At 35.6% G+C, this 16,664-nt stretch overlaps 1 protein-coding gene across 1 annotated transcript; it reads right to left on the bottom strand.

Moving 5' to 3' along the window:
* Positions 1-425: 425 nt before the first annotated feature.
* Positions 426-16,167, bottom strand: ghrhra (growth hormone releasing hormone receptor a). The gene is made up of 13 exons (XM_026946355.3): positions 15,951-16,167; positions 14,548-14,656; positions 10,140-10,247; positions 7,340-7,440; positions 7,116-7,213; positions 6,874-7,006; positions 4,307-4,460; positions 4,058-4,118; positions 3,904-3,973; positions 3,659-3,750; positions 2,157-2,286; positions 1,854-1,895; positions 426-1,327 (listed from the first exon to the last, which is right to left on the bottom strand). Exons 1-13 carry the CDS (start codon positions 16,008-16,010, stop codon positions 1,172-1,174), a joined length of 1,314 nt encoding a protein of 437 aa, XP_026802156.1. The 5' UTR covers positions 16,011-16,167; the 3' UTR covers positions 426-1,171.
* Positions 16,168-16,664: the final 497 nt, after the last annotated feature.

The raw sequence follows: 16,664 nt of genomic DNA, 5'->3' as shown, positions 1-16,664 counted from the left end.
TGTTTTATTTCTCTTATACCACAGCAATTTGGCAATTATTATAATTTTTTTTATTATCGAAGAACGTCACATTTTACCCTTTATCTGTTTATAGTTACTTTTAATGCTACGAAACAAGCTAATTCCTGTTATCACATACGTTACAGAAGCTAAATTGTTGCCTTCTCTACATTTTCTCTCTTTTGAAGTTAATAAGACCAAATAAACGCAGCTTGTCATGTTTCCAAGAGCCCACAAAGCGTAAACTCCTCCGTCCTATGTCAGAAAATGTAAAGCTTTACTTCTGGCACTGGAGACTCCTTCCAAAAATGCTAGCATCTCCTCAAAGAAATGTATGTTAAGTCAGTTGTCTTAGGTATTATCCATATTTTAATGAGTACATCAGTAGCTAAATGGAAATAATGATAAAGGACACAATCCTCACAACAACATCTTTTAAACTGCAATTATTTACGATATTTATTTCTTTATTTCTATGTGTAACATACACTGTACACACAAGTGCAATTTGAAGCAGGCTGGTCTGTGCTACAATCTGAACAATAATTTTCCCATGTACAACATGTATATTTGATAAGATGTATGAAGCGCTGATTGGCAATCATTCTGTGGTTTGCAGTTTGTTTCAGTCTAATCCATAAGGAAAACCTTGAAAGGTGGCAAAAATAACTTTAATCCACAAACAGCTGCAATTAACAGGAATCTGTACTTCACAGTAATGAGGTGCCTCAGACCTGAATATTAAGGATGGTACAGTTTTCAGAAGAGCACTGGGACCATTTATCTGATGCCAAATTAAATAATAGCTCTATAGCCTGCAGTTAAAACTGAGCTTATGAATCCTCAGCACTGGATCCATAGTGCTCAAAATGTTAATCATAGCTATTATGCATATAACTATTATGTCTAAAGGAGCGTTATAAACAGTGCAAGATCTTCTGTAATAACCTATTTGAAGCGGGTCACTTGCTTCACGCTTCTTTTTTTTTTCTGTTATCTTCTGGTTGTTCAAACCAATCTGCATTTTAATTCTTTAATCTCCGCTCGCTGATCCTTAGCTCTTCCTGAGATCTGCTCTGTATTTCACATCCCTTTGTGTCCTCAGAAGATGCAAGGATATTCCCATTTGCTTGCATTCCCATTGATACAACTCGGACTTGAAGTTGGACATTCACACTGACGTGACTTTAATGGAACTGAAATGTGACTGCGGTTCGCCCCTCTCCAGTATGCTAATCTGAGTGACAGTGATGCGCCGCTTTTTACCAGGGCTGAGCTGATTCTGGGTCTGCCATGTCCACAAGCTCCTCTTCAGCTCAGCCTGTACCTGAGGAGAAAATAAAATGTGCAGAGCTAGCAGAGGCATTACAGCAGAGATGAATACTGGAACTGAATAATCCAGGGATGCCAGGTGATGGGCCTACAGAGAAAGCATTTGCACAGCACCTGAAAATCAGTGGATCACCCATGATTGCTGATCTGAAGGCAAGGTATCATAAAAGGAGAGTTTAATGAGAAACCACCAGTGGTGATGGAATGAGATCAAAAAACCCACATCCTGATCTTCAGCACATCTACTTACAACTTCATATTTTGTGAGCCCATGACCTTAAATGATATAACATTAAATTATTTGTTTATGGAAAATTCTAGACTCAAGTGAAAATTACGTAGTAGTATATTGTATATATCTACATACAGGCTGCACTACATGTAAAAATAATGTTTTTTTCTGGCATTGTTATCTATAATATAGCTTTAGGCTAAAAGAACAGTTATTTAAGATTTCCTTACTTGCTGTATATTGTTATATTGACCAGTATATGGACACATACCACCACAGAAATGCGTACCTCGCCATTGAGAAAGCAGTACAGAAGAGCAACCACAAAGCCCTGCAAATAAAACAACATGATCAGTGTGCTCAAGAATAGCAACACATTTCACATTTTTAAAGATCATATACATTTTTAAAATAATTTAATAATAATAATAATAATATTGCACAATGTATATAAATAAAAAATATATCTAAAATAATTTGTGTTTTATGATTATGATGAATGATATGGTTTTCATGCGTTACGATTTGTATAAAAAGCTACAACAATTAAAGATTTAAATTTAAAGATTAAAGTTGCACACCCACAACACACCTGGAAGGAGCCTAGGCCAAGCTCGATGTAGAGTCGCGCCGTTTCTCCCGTGTTCTCTGGCAGGAAGGCGAACACGGTGTAGTGCATCCCAAACAGAGGGATCAAGAACAAAGTGGACTTAGCCAACCTCCTGCCAAAACATCCACCCATTTTATTTAACTTCGATGCCCTGAATGGCATGGCTAACAAAACCTTTCTGAGAAGTAACAGTTTTATGCACTCAAAGAGGTGTTCTCAGATACACTGTCAAGTTAGCATAGGTTGGACATCTAGCTAGCATATTTGAACAATATGACAAAAAGAAAGTAATGTCAGGTTAGCTCATGTAGTCAGTTAGCTAGCTTTAGCAGTGAAGATTATGAGAATTCATCAACATGCCTTAAAATTCCTTTCAGAAAATCATTTCAGGTTAGCTTATATAGTTAGTTAGCTAGCTTTAGCAGAGAAGATTATGAGCATTTATAAATATGAATTGTTCTTAGACATTCTGTCAGGTAAGGTCTTGTTAGCTAGCTGTCTAGTGTTGCCAGTAAAGATTTTGAACAGTATTACGAATATGACTTAACCTGTTCTCAGAAAATCCCATCTGGTTAGCTTATCAAGCTAGTTGGCTAGATTCAGTAAGGAAAATTATAAACACTATTGAGCACTTATAAGTTTTTATAAGCCCTTTTAGCTTATGTTCGCCATCTAGATAGCAAGCTAGCGTTGGCAGTGAAAATTGTGACCATTTACTGAATCAATATGACTTAAAAATCCTCTCAGAAAATTCTGTCAGGTTAGCCAATGTAGCAGTAAAAGCTCAAAACATTTCTGAAGTCTTTTTAGAAATCCTGTCAGATTACCTCATGTTAGCTAGCTGTCTAGTAAAAAAAAAATTTTTTTTTGATTTACAATATGACTTAAAATATGCTCAGAAAATCCTGTCTGGTTAGATCATTAAGCTAATTGGCTAGCTTTAGCAGGGAAGATACTAAATATTTATGAGCAATTATAAATGTCCTTTCAGAAAACTTGGCAGGTTAGCTCTTGTTAGTGAGCTGTCTAGCATTGGCAGTAAAGCCATTTTTATGAATATGCCTTAAACATCCTCTTTTATGAACATAACTTAAAAGTAATTTTCAAAATCCTGTCAGGTTAGCTGTTGTTAGCTAGCTGTCTAATGCTGGCAACAAAGATTAAACTTTTTTTTTTTTTTCTTTTTTACCAATATGAATTCTCTAAGAAAAGATTGAAGGATTTGAATTCTCTCAGAATATCTTGTCAGGTTAGCTCAAAATATTAGCTAGATGACTAGTGCTGGCAGTAAAGATTATAACCATTTTATGAATATGCCGTAAAAATGCTTTCAGAGATCCTGTCAGGTTTGCTAATGTTAGCAGGCTGGCTAACAAAATCTGTGAAATTACATGAGCATATGGATGTCAACAATCTTCCTACTTCCCACTCACTGACATGCCTTCTGTGGTCTGCGATCTAAAGACAGACCTTCTAAGACTCACATGAAATGGCCAGTGTCATTGCCTCCTACACCGGGAAACTTGAGCTTCTCGACCAGGATCCGGATCACATTTAGGAAGATGATAATGTTGGCCTGATGAGCACAAAGTGAGTATAAATTGTGTAAACAGTGCATTGCATATGGGCTGTGTCAGAGCTTTAATGATAAATCAGATACAGACAATACTTTGCTGATATAAATATATGTATATGTATATGTATACAGATATGTTACGTCCTTACTCACAAACAAGGATGCTGTTATTGGACCTTTGATTATCCACCAGACACCAATGTTATCCGTGTCATCCCAGCAACTGTAAATGAGAACGAAAAGCCGGAATGATTCAAGCAAGTAAAAGTGTGCTTATGCGTTGAATCAGTGATTGAGGTTGACGTACCCACTGTTGTCGTAGAAATGTCGTACCAACACCCAAACAATAAGGACAACTGCTGGCACGCCTACGAATACAAGAGAGTGCAACATTATTTAATAATAATTAAAAAAACACAGAAATATAGATAGGAATAGTGAAGCAGGCCCGATGAGCGCAAATTGTGTAGCTTTGATCAGGAACTGCAAAGGAACTGAAGTGAATCACACGCTGACTTTCCTCTGAACTCAGAACTCATTTTATTAATGCACTGACCCCATCCAGTCAGAATGTACCACCAGAAGTACTTCCTCTGCGAGACGAAGGTGAGAGCGAGCAGCGTCTGCAGGTACATGCCCTCCACCAGCAACCAGAAGTAATTAGCCAGGATGCTGAACTGGAAGAAAGCTACAGCAGATTTACATGCCACCTAAAGGAAAGTGCATGGAGAAAAAAAAAAAGAACAAAGCTATCAAGACACATTAGCACTAAAAGCAAGACACTACTGGCAGAAATGTTTTTTAGATTTTTGGATAAATTTTCTTTTATTAACTCAAAAAAAAAGTTTATTTCACTGTTCCTGTCCACTCTTACCAACCATCGTATCTGAAACGTAGCAATTTTGAAGCTCCACCCACTTGGCATAATCACATGATGTCATATATCCCTGAAAAGCTAAATTCCTTGCTTAGGATTATGTGTCGTTACGTCAATTGCCTTTATAAACCTTATAATTCCCATTAATTAAATTGAAAACACCTTAAATCACTTTTAAAAAATTTTTGCAAAATGTATTCAGCGTTTTTTAAGATTCTGAACAAATCTCTGTTGACCTGCGTTCATGAAATGTTCATTCCTATCCCTAATTAGAACGATATTGCTAAGTAATTTCCCAAAATGTTGATTATCACTGGATTTTTGTTAGGTTTAACACTGAAAAACTTCAGCAAAAAAAATTATGTTCTTTTCTTAATTAAACAATAAAGAAAATATTTTACCAACAAACTTTTCTGTAAAAATCTTTCTCTTGGGAGTGAAATAAACATTTTAATGCTAACATCATCCGAAAACTAAATTTTTTTTTTTGTTTGTTTTATTATGTATGCAAAAATTATGCATATCTAATTAGTCAGTCTCATTTGTATATAAAAAAAATACCTTATCTTTGAAATAGCTCCAATGCAAAAAAAATTAAAAATTCTTTAAGAAATATCAGAAATCAACTGGTGAAGATGTTTTTGTTTCTGAAATGTTTGTGTGCTCTTTTAATAATCATTTCAGATATATGAATTATTGTTTCTTCAACATTTCTATTGCTATTCATTAGTCAGATTTGACATCACCCTTTTCCCATTCAGGTCTTGATTTGAATATATAATTTTATACTTAGTCCTACAGCAATACACAGAACTGTTTATCAAAATGTTCATTTAAGTGACATATTGGTTCCACACAGATCAGGCCAAATCAAATTCTGAATGGATAATCTCAGTGATCATAAGTCATATTTGGATAATTTTGTTTATTTCATATTTCATATTTTGAGAAATGACTCATTCACGGTATTAGATTTTGAAGTATTAAATGGGGGTGAACCCCTTGTGCAAATGTCCTGATGCTGAACAATGACTCTGCTGTAAAATTTAAAGGTCATTTTTTTTGATGCATTAGAGCTGTCAAAAAAATTTACTGTTCAAATCCTATGAAGATTTTCCTAATATGTTCACATTTCAATGTGCTCCCATGCTTTACTTTTAGTCTATTGAAAGTGTATCACTTTTCTAAACATTTTGGCTGAATGCATTTCAAGCACTTGAAGCAGAAAATAGGAAGAAATGCACCTAGTATTAAATTTCACAAGATCACAACCTTTTATAAAGTATTGGACTTTTTTAATGTCACATAATGCACAAGATCTCTTATCCAGTGTTTGAAAGTATGCATCATGTTTTATCATTTAAATGTATGCCCTACTTTTAATGCCCTACTTTTACTTGTACACCTGTATGAAACATTAGATAGGTAAGATTTCTTGATATATGTTGTATATAAGGCACTTATTGGAGTGAATCTCAGATGGTGTTGTATTGGGCATATAAGTATTTTCTACAAACACTATTATGCAGTACTCTGTTTTGTGAGCACATATAGTGAATACTGTCACCTTATGATTGTCTTTGCTTAAGAATTTTAACATTCTAAGGTTTGTGATACACATGCAGTGCAGCACTACTGCAAATCTACTCTGTCTGTTGCAGAGGTTCATTAATGTTTGAATGCATTCAAATAGTAAATATTGAAGTAGGTAAATGCAACTGAATGAATTAATACACTATATGGACAAAAGTTTGTGGACACCTGACCATCACACTCATATGTAGTTCTTCCCCAAACTGTTGCCACTAAAGTTGGAAACAAACAATTGTATAGAATGTCTTTGTATGCTGTAGCAATTTATAATTTATTATTTCTCTTCACTGGAACTAAGAGGCCCAAACCTGTTCAAGCGTGGAAGAACTTGAGTGTCCTGCACAGAGCTCTGACCTCAACCTCACTGAACACCTTCGGGATGAACTGGAACACTGTCTGCACCCCAGACCTCCTCGTCTGACATCAGTGCCTGATCTCACTAATGCTCTTGTAGTTGAATGATCAGAAATCCCCACAGCCACACTCCAAAATCTAGTGGAAATCCTTCCCAGAAGAGTGGAGATCATTATAACAGCAAAGGGGGAATAAATCTGGAATGGGATGTTCAACAAACACATATGGGTGTGACGGTCAGGTGTCCACAAACCTTTGGCTATATCGTGTATGTTCCTGTCTCAATCTCTTTTCCTTACTGTGGACATGAAGCAGTGATCCAGGGACTCGTCTGAGAAAAGAACTGCATCTTTGATGAAGACTGCACTGGCCCGGAGAATGAAGGAAGAAAAGAGATTGATGTGGATGTAGTTCCTGGTACAGTGGAACTTCCTGTGATGAAATAGCACAGTAATTTATAGTATAATTTTAAAAGCTGATGCTAACCTTATAAATAGGATCATTTTGCTTTGAATATATTAGATCGCAAAGAGAACTGTACCTGAAGAAAGTGAAGACTAAGATAGCTGTTATGAGAGATATCAGAGATGTGGCATAGCCTGCTGTGTACACCTGCTTAAACGTTGAGAAGTAGGTTGTCTGAAAAAAAAGAAGGCAAATTAAGGTTAGAGATTTAGGCCATGCTGATGTATCCTCTGCTTATTTAGTTACACTGACATTGGTAAGGACGCATCGCTATTCTTATAAAGAGCGAAGCCCATGTACCTTAGATTCAGGCTCTGTGTCATTCCCTAACCCACAGGCTTTCTCGTAAGGTGGGTACAGGTCACTCCAGCCTTCTGCTGTGCAGTTCCTGTAGATGTAACCTGGAAAGTTCAACAATTTAGCAAATATTCACACTGCTCATCCTTTCCTGACCTACAGTACTACTACCTTGTGGAGGACAGTTCCTAAATGAATGGTAGTATATATTACCAAAGTGTGCCAAGATAATCATCTGAAAGTGCACTGCATGATCTCATTAAGTGATGTGCCAATTGCTAAGAGAATTAGGTTTGTCTTCAGAATTCCACTATAGCAGCATGTCATGACCAGAGATTTTGGACAGTGTTAAATAATGACATAGCCTCAAACAAACTGAGCAGCTATCACAGGTGGCTTATGCTATAGGCTACTATCTAGTCTCATTAGCCTGTTTCGTTCCATAAAGTTGTTATTGCACCTAGTGATCAGAGATGAGAACTGTGAAAAAAGCTAATAGAGGCCCATAGGGGCAGGAATCACGCTGCCTCATGGTCGCTCTATTGAACAAGCGGCCAGGACAGTTGCCAATAACAGGGTTATTATATAATATAATATATATATTATATTATTATATAGTATATCGCAAAGATTGGGAGAGTGAAAAGAGGGGATTAAGGAGTGGATAATGTCCTTATATGAGAAATGAGCGTGCACCATGGTGACCATGTTTCCTTATGTAAAGGCTGAGAAAAAAAAAAGAAAAATGTCTCCCTTTTTCTAGTGCTTGAATTTTTTGGGCCAGTTTCAGGTCTTTTTTGAAATGGATTTTGAAAGGTAGATGGGCTGGAAATTTTACTGAAACTTGGTGACCCTGGTTAATGATATTAGCTCCTCTGTGTGTGACGGGAAACTCACCCATTGTATCACACACAGTTGAACAAATGTATGTCTAAAACCATTCAAATGAGCTGCTAGACTGCATGCTGAATGACTATGTTGTTTATTCTCAACTGTCTATTATTGAGTTACTCTAAAAAAATTCACTAGATAGAGAGTACTTTATTGATCCCCAAGGGGATCAATAATATAGTAGCCTATAGCATAAGTTAAGTGTGATAGCTTCTCGAGTTCGTTTTGTTTGAGGCTATGTTGTTATTAATGTCGTCCTGCTCCACCAAAATCTATGGTTGCAAGCCAGTGCTATTCTTTGTACTTTTAAAAATCTTACTGCTTACCTTCAAATGATATAAAATGTGTTGTACATTCGTTTTATTTCATATTAGATCTTAGCAATCTATTATTCTGGCCATCTGTCTATATTTACATACTAAAGGCCTTGAGATAAAAGTACACATTTGTTCTACTTTTATCAATATTAATCTGTTATATGTCAACCCTTTAAATACCATTTAAAAATGATAGCCTCTCTGGGCAAGAGACAGCTTAGAAAAGTTCACTGAGCACTAAATGAAGAAACACATGACTCCACTGCACACATACTGTGACTACCGATGAAAACAGCTATTACTTAAAGAACACTGTGCCAAATTTAACAGACTGAAATTCCAGATTATTCTAGCTAATGACTTACTTGAGCTTTTAACACAGTTTACAGGCACATTAATTATCATGCTACGTTAGCTAGAACGATACTCAGATGTTAACTTGATTGGAGCTAATCTCTTTTCTATCAAATATAAGATATATTCATTGAATAATTCATCTAAAAGGTCAGAATGATTCATTTATATCATTTAGTGGAGTAAATAATACTTTGTTTGGCTGCTAATAGAGTGTTTCATATCTGTGATAGCTCACATTTCACAGGTGCTTTAACTCAAAAAAAAAAAAAAAAACCCTTTCTGTAGTGTTGTACATATGATGATTTTTCTTATATCAACACTTATATATTACATCAGAAATAGTTTTCTGACAATAAAGGAACGGAAAACGTTCCTCAGTGTTTTTATAACGAAGACTGATGTCACTGTTACTTACATAGCTTATTAGCTAATGTCAAAGGCTAGGTTGTGTTCTTTGTGACATTAATTTTTATAGATGTTAAACAAGAATTTTTTTATCAGGTATTATGATATGTCTGATATTTTTGTTAGTCTCTACCTGATAATAGTCATGCTAATAAGATTACATCACATGTGCCCATCTATCTACTGTAGCTATGAGGTATCTAGCTATGAGGTCCTCTGTAGTTTTGGAAGGTTTTTTTTTTTTTTTAACCTCTCCTGTAGCCTTAAGTTGTCAAGTTCAATATGGAAAAGTGTCTTGAAAAAATAGTAGCACAATGTAGCTTAATATGTGGAAAAACTTGCATATCAAGACTGCCCAATCAGCAGTGATGTTCGTTTCTTAACTGTCCTCAGAGCAGCAAAGGGGGACACTTTAGGATTGTCCTTAGACTTAATCACCCATTATGTTTAAGTTACAGAAAATCTACTTCACCTACTGTCTAAACCCTGTTAGCTTTTTGCATGTTAGTCAGTTAGGGGAACCAATGTTCAAGGAAATATGCAAATACAAGTCTTCAGATTTCAAAGACAAGGATAGTGTGTGTTTAGGAAGGAAAAAAAAGCATCTGTGACCCACTTTATCACTCCTCCAATGTGCCTAGGGGCCATACTGAAGACACGCCAAACTAAAGTAGGTTTTAGTGTCATTACAGGAAAGAATGCTCAAAATAACCACATTTCTGCTGTTAGAAATTGAAATCCAAAGAAATACGAAAATGAGTTTCTCTCAGCAGTGCCCTTTGATTACATCACCTTGACGCAGAACAAACCATTGCGATTCTTCATTCGCTGACCTTGCTTGCTGGAAAAGTGCTGGAAAACTTCTGAACAGGACATGTTAACCACCTGGCCAACGTCGGCTCTGAGCCAGCAGCGGATCTCGTCCCATTCCGTCTTGCAGCCTAAAACACACAGAAGGAAATGGCGGCAGTCAACACAAGGTGGACCACAATCAATCTTGCCTGCTAAATCATGCACGCAAAAAGCATCTTCTATCCATCCTTGTCCAATGGTTTGTGAGTTTTTTTTTTGCTTCTCATCCATCATCCATCCTTTCAACTTATTCGTACATCTCATCTCCAAGATCCTTGATATGATAATCCCAAGACAAATCATTCAGTCAAAGAGAAGACATTTAAGTGAACCTGCCACCCAAGAAGAGACTGATAATATGTCTAGGAATTTCACTTGAAGGCATTTCTGTAGTTGTGTTCTTTCCTGGTGCTTCAAACATTTCGATCAACACATCTGCAGATTGTGTGGAATTTGGCATAGAAGCTAAAATAAATGATCATAACTTCACTGCTTGTCAGTTGATGATGAAACTGAACATTTGTCACTTATATAGGACATGCATCATGGCCTCCATATTGAATCGGGCTGATTCCACTGAACTGAAGTACAGCATTTAGCAAGAGTGGGGATCAAATTCAACTTTAACCACACAAACATACTTAACGCTTTCATCTAAGACTCAGTGTTTACCAGAATTAGGGTTCAAACCCAACAATTCAACTGGGAAAAGGAAACTGGAGTAGCTCTTTAATAACTCAAACACCTTAACTACTAAGCTATCTCGGATTATCAGCTACCTGGATGATCTTTAGAAGATGATGACCTCCTGATATAGGGTTGAATTGCCTTTTAACCATGAGAACCTAAAACCTGGGCCCTACCAGGAGTGGGGTTTGAAGCCACAAAGAAATTTGTTCATTGGAGCTCAAGTCCCATGCCTTAACCACTTGGCCATTTGGTTCATAAATGCCTTAACCACTGGTTCACACATGGCTGCTTAGACAGACTGACTGACAGACAGACAGACAGATAGATAGATAGATAGATTGAAGTTCTATGTAAAATATTCAATTGGTTCTCAAGAAAGATGTCTTCTTTCTGCAGAAAACAAAGAAAAAAACCTTTGCCATTTTTTGAATTGCAGTCCTGTTCCTAGGAATGGCTGCAGATTCACCTGCAGATAGACCGAACCTCCAATGGATTCATGCATTCATGAGAAACAATATATAGTTTAAAATCATTTATTAGGTTTTTGTTCAGAGCAGAATATTGTCAAGCTGACCACTGGAAACTGTTTTGAATTCAATGATGCCTTAATTATGATGAGGGACATATAAATCTAATAAAGACGAATAAAGAGAGATTTTCCACAACCCGTCACATAAGGCTTTACTTACTTTAAGAGGCTCGGAACATCTTGCAATACAAATAGCTCACGTCATTTCCAAATTTCCAAAGACTGTAATTAAATATAGTCTCTTAAGACTGCTGTGAAAATACAATTACTCATTGTTCCATTACTGGACACAGAAGATGCTGTTCAGAGAAAAAAGTGAGTTTTAGAGGGAAGTAAATTCAAACTGCAAAAATAACTCTAGGGACCTATGTAATTGAAAATCAATCAATCAATCAATCAATCAATAGTCTAACTACATCTGTACAGATTATTTTATGAACATATTTTTATGAATTATTCAAATATCAACCTCATTATGGCTATTTACTGAAACCATTACTCTTAAATTCCTTCAATTTCCACTTTTTTTAAATATGAAAACTATCATTAGATGCAAGTATATATTATTTATAATACTTGTTTTTGAATAATTGAGATTTAGAGGAAAACTAGTCAATTCATGTCAAGTGACCAGTTAAATGCTTAATAACTATCAGAACTTGATAGTGGTGGGTTGTATAAAAAAATAAAATGAAATTTTTTAAAAAAAAAGGCAGATAACCCTGGGGTCCCCAAACCCCATTTACATACCAGATTCCATATTTGTTCCTTGGATTGTAAGATCGAGACTTTTTATTTTTGTTTTATTTTTTTTGTGTGTTGCTTAATTTCTTCCACTCTGTTTGAATGAAATAATGGGATCATAAAGTTACCACATGTTGTGTTATTTTCTAGAGCAAATTATTTGGGTTTCCAGAAATTGCAAGTCTTTTACGTATATGAATGATGCACTTTAATATAATATAAATTGCACCTTGTGCTAAAATAATTATAAAAGCACGTAAAGAGAAAATGGTTTCAGGGTAATACATTTTCTTCTCCGGTTCTAGGAAAAGACCCCAGAGTTGCTGTTTACCTGCTTAATACAATTACCCTTTTCCATTTGGGTCAATTAGCGCAGTCGCGCATGCTTGTCCTGTCTCTCGCCCAGTGCGCTTCCACTAACTCCTCTATTTATAGGACCTTAATTCGGGGAGCGGGTCTACTGGGAGAAATTAAATCAACAGGAGTCACAACTCTTTTCACTTATACAATGCCTCTGGAAATCACTGTGGAGATTAGAATTGATGGCTAAAAATGTTTCTGTGGGAGAATTTCCCACAGTCTTCTCTCACTCTGCTCCTGTCCATTTTATTCATTTGAGGAAGACGAGGATCAAACAGAAGCAGCTTCTTGGGCACTTATGTCATCATGCAATGCAAATCCCATCTCAAATCCAATCTCACTCTTGTCTACCGATATGAATTCAAATACAAGGCTGTGGAAATGAAATCTACAGCATCCAGAGCTACCTTTTCAAGCTTCTCATGACTGAAAATGACCTGAACCTAGTTACAATTTATCTCCCCATGTATCCAGCAGCATCCTGCCATGTTTAATTAGAGTAACAAGGTTAAGAGAGGCTCGTCATGGCTAAATATATCTATTTCCGATGAAGTGCACTGAGGTTGAGGTCTTATTTGACATTTATTTCACTATCACATACAGAACAATCATAACTGCTTCTTCATCTCACCTTTGGATAGTAGAAGGCAGTTTTACATAGAACGATAACTAGAGAAATCTACATAACTATAGAAATCAGTGAGGCCAGAAATTAGTGAGGCCAGAGAATAGTTCGATTCTGCTTGTTCCTGCATGACATCACACTCATTAACAATTCTCTCCGGTGGACGATGGTGAAACAAATGTTCAAATTTGTAGACATTGCACAGGGCTTTCTGTTATTTTTTGAACAAGCCTATCACAGCGATATTGAGATTGATGTGAATCTTGCAGTTTCACATCATATGACATTGGCAACCGTGATTTAGCTATGCTACGTATATTGCACTATTTACTGGTCATAATGCACCATATAGATACCTCATAAGCAATGTGTCATTTGCGTTGTTTTGTTTATTTTGTGCACCTTCACTGAGTAATACAGCTAGCTAAGAAGGTAACCTTCTTCTCAGACTTCTTACGAATGTTGGAAGTGGATTCATTTTTCCTAAGAACGTTTCTACAGTCACGTGTATGCTGAACAGCAAACTCAATAGGATTACAATGCCAGTGCTAATTCTAACGAAGCCGTTTGAGCACCAGCATACTCAATAAAAACACACACTCTGATGTTGATTATTTATCTAAAGTCCCAAAGTGTCTGCCATAGAAGACATTGCTGTTACAGAAAATTAATCAACTCCTTCTGACCAATCAGAGTCAAGAACTCAACAGTGTAATACATGATGTTATATTTGTTCTGCATTTAGGTGCTGAAGGATTTGAGTTTGGAATTAAAATATATTCTTAAAGCCAGGTTAGGGTTAATCTTTGTTGAATCAAGAACCCGTAACAGTCCTAGGACAATTCTAGAAACCCTACTGTAACTGCTTCACCTGTCAGACAAGGTTCTGCTAATAACAACAGACTCCTATATCTGCTGTCTTTATGATTTGGCTCTTAACTTGGTGGAAATGTGGGCTGGTTCTTGAAAAGTCACTAATTTCCCTAACATGGGGTGGGCGATATGACAAAACTATCGTTAAATATATGGACAAAACGATATATATATATATCGTTATATATATGGACAAAACTATATATATATATATATATATATATATATATATATATATATATATATATATATATATATATATATAATGATATTCTTTGATACACGATATGCATCATGAGATAAAGGTTTGCTAACTAACATCTAGGAAATGAGTAGCAGTGCATTTCAAAAACTGGAAAACTGTGAGTTTGATCATATTTGTAGTTAATGTCTACACATTTTTAGACAATTTACCGGATACACAGATACCACAATACCTGGAACATCTCAGAAATGTAGTGTTATTGATATTATACAGTCATATTGCACAGCCCTACATGAAGCAGCAGCATTATGTATAGATGGAAAAGGCTGATGAGAGGGTAGAATAAGATGGTGGTGTGGGTACCCTGTGGTTCCGTTTGGTTCTTGCTCTCTTTCTTCTTGGTCTGACTGCAGAGCTCCTGAGCCCTCATGTGCTGTGAGATGATGGCGCAATCCGGGTGGATGGCCTCCACCTGCAGACCCAATGCATATGGAAAGATCAAATCAAGCCGTAATGATTAAAGCAAGATTTTTTTTGTTATTTTTTTAATGTAGTGATTTATTTTTGTGAGTTTATACCTTATAAATAATTTAATCCTGACCAACATCACACAAACTTATTCTCTACCATCATGCCAGAATATAATATTACAATACAGTTTCTTTTCTGTCTAGAAGCATGAATTAGAATAAAAGACTATAGAAATGCAATCGTTTGCACTGTTTTGCTGTCAGTATATATATATAGATTGCTATATTTTGTTATGTACCCATTGAGAGCCATGTTTGCTTAATAGCCGAATATCAGAATTTTAAGATTTTAGATTAAGTGAGACAAGTGGCTACAACCGATATATGATTCTCAAGCACACTTGAAGAAAGTGTATTATTAGAAACATGCAGGATCCCAAGCTGGTGATTAAAATCAGCCTGATCTGTCATTAGCATGGCCATAGAGGAAAGTGCTACACTTTTTCTCATATTTGTTATTTAAAAAAAAAATCTTGCTGAGAAAGAGTCTTTGAATCAGGATACTTGCAGTTTTCACATTTTTTAATGAGCACAAATTTTTAATGACTTAAATGAGGAAATCTGTCTGTAGGACTGTAAGAACTGTGGTCATTTTATTTAAAAAAGAAGAAAAGAGGAAAGGTTTGAGTGCATGTTTGACAAGCAGAAGAAAATGTAACACTCTCTGGGATTGACTTCTTCATTTGTTTTGTAGGAAAATGCAGGTGTGTAAAGGCTGTTAGTTGTTTTTGAAAAGTCAGACATACGTTAGTTTATTTAACTATATATATGTCATTTTTATTTATTTATTTTACTTACCTAATATTTTGTTAAATATTTATCCTTATACAGTATATATTCCTTATGTCAGTGTTATTTGAGGTCTATTTATTATTATTCCTTCTATTAAAATAAAATAATTAAATATATTAAAATAAAAATTTTAATACAAACATTATTATAATTATTATTATTATTATTATTATTAATTTAATACAAATAACCATACTGTTGTAATGTAATTGTAGTTGTAATCAGCCCCTTTTATTATAATTTTAGTTGTTAATTAAGCTTGCTGTCAATTTTACTATTTTTTATTGTCTCTATATAATATTTACTATTACTATATAATATATACTGTTTACTAATATATAATGTACTATTTTATTGTCTCTATGAGGCAGCCTACTTTAATCTGTAAACACAAAACTTGTAAAGCAATAAACGATAAAACTTATAAAAGAGGCAGAAACTCACAGTTCCCCAAAAAGAGCCGAGTATCCACAGATATAACCCGTCCATGTGCAAACTGGCCATAACTGTCCCCTGATATCCGAGTGGTTTTAATGTAATTACCCAAAATAATCCTCCAGAATCCGATCAAAACTCTTTCATTTTGTTCTAAAGGAACAAAATATAGGAGATCAGACAGATTTCCTCACTCAGAAGAGGGCATCCTGCAGGAGAGACTGCAGCCGAGGACAGGAGAGAGACACACACAGGCTCTCTCTCTCTCTCTCTCTCACACACACACACACACACACACACTCATACAAACACCAGCTCTCTCTCTCTCTGTCTCTCTCTCTCTCTCTCTCTCTCTCTCACACACACACACACACACACACACACACCGGCTCTCTCACACACTCTGGCTCCATCTCAAATCACACACTGCCCTAATAAAGTGTGTGCTTCAGAATAGTGCAGTACATTAGTGAACCCTTTGACTCACACTTTAGAGAAAAGCAATGTACTATAGTACTAAAAAAAATAATATTTCACACATGATTACATGAGTAGTATGAATTCAGTTAAACACGTAACATCAGGTGAATAATACTTCCACAACACACTATATAACTAAAACCACCTACATGGGAAACTTTAATATGTGAAAATAAATGAATCATGTGGAAAAAAAACACATGCACTACTTGGGAAACATTACATTAGTGTTTTTCATGTGTG

The sequence above is a fragment of the Pangasianodon hypophthalmus genome, chromosome 21 (assembly GCF_027358585.1).
Source record: "Pangasianodon hypophthalmus isolate fPanHyp1 chromosome 21, fPanHyp1.pri, whole genome shotgun sequence".
NCBI lineage: Eukaryota > Metazoa > Chordata > Actinopteri > Siluriformes > Pangasiidae > Pangasianodon > Pangasianodon hypophthalmus.
Note: the sequence above shows the minus strand (reverse complement) of the source record. Positions and strands in the feature narration are given on the sequence as shown.

Excerpts from the sequence above, each read along its gene's own strand:
- ghrhra (XM_026946355.3), bottom strand. The coding sequence starts at position 16,010 with ATGGCCAGTTTGCACATGGACGGGTTATATCTGTGGATACTCGGCTCT. Across the intron at positions 7,214-7,339 it reads ACACAGAGCCTGAATCTAAG|ACAACCTACTTCTCAACGTT; the intron begins GTACATGGGCTT and ends CTTTTTTTTCAG. Across the intron at positions 1,328-1,853 it reads ACTGCTTTCTCAATGGCGAG|GTACAGGCTGAGCTGAAGAG; the intron begins GTACGCATTTCT and ends TTTTCTCCTCAG.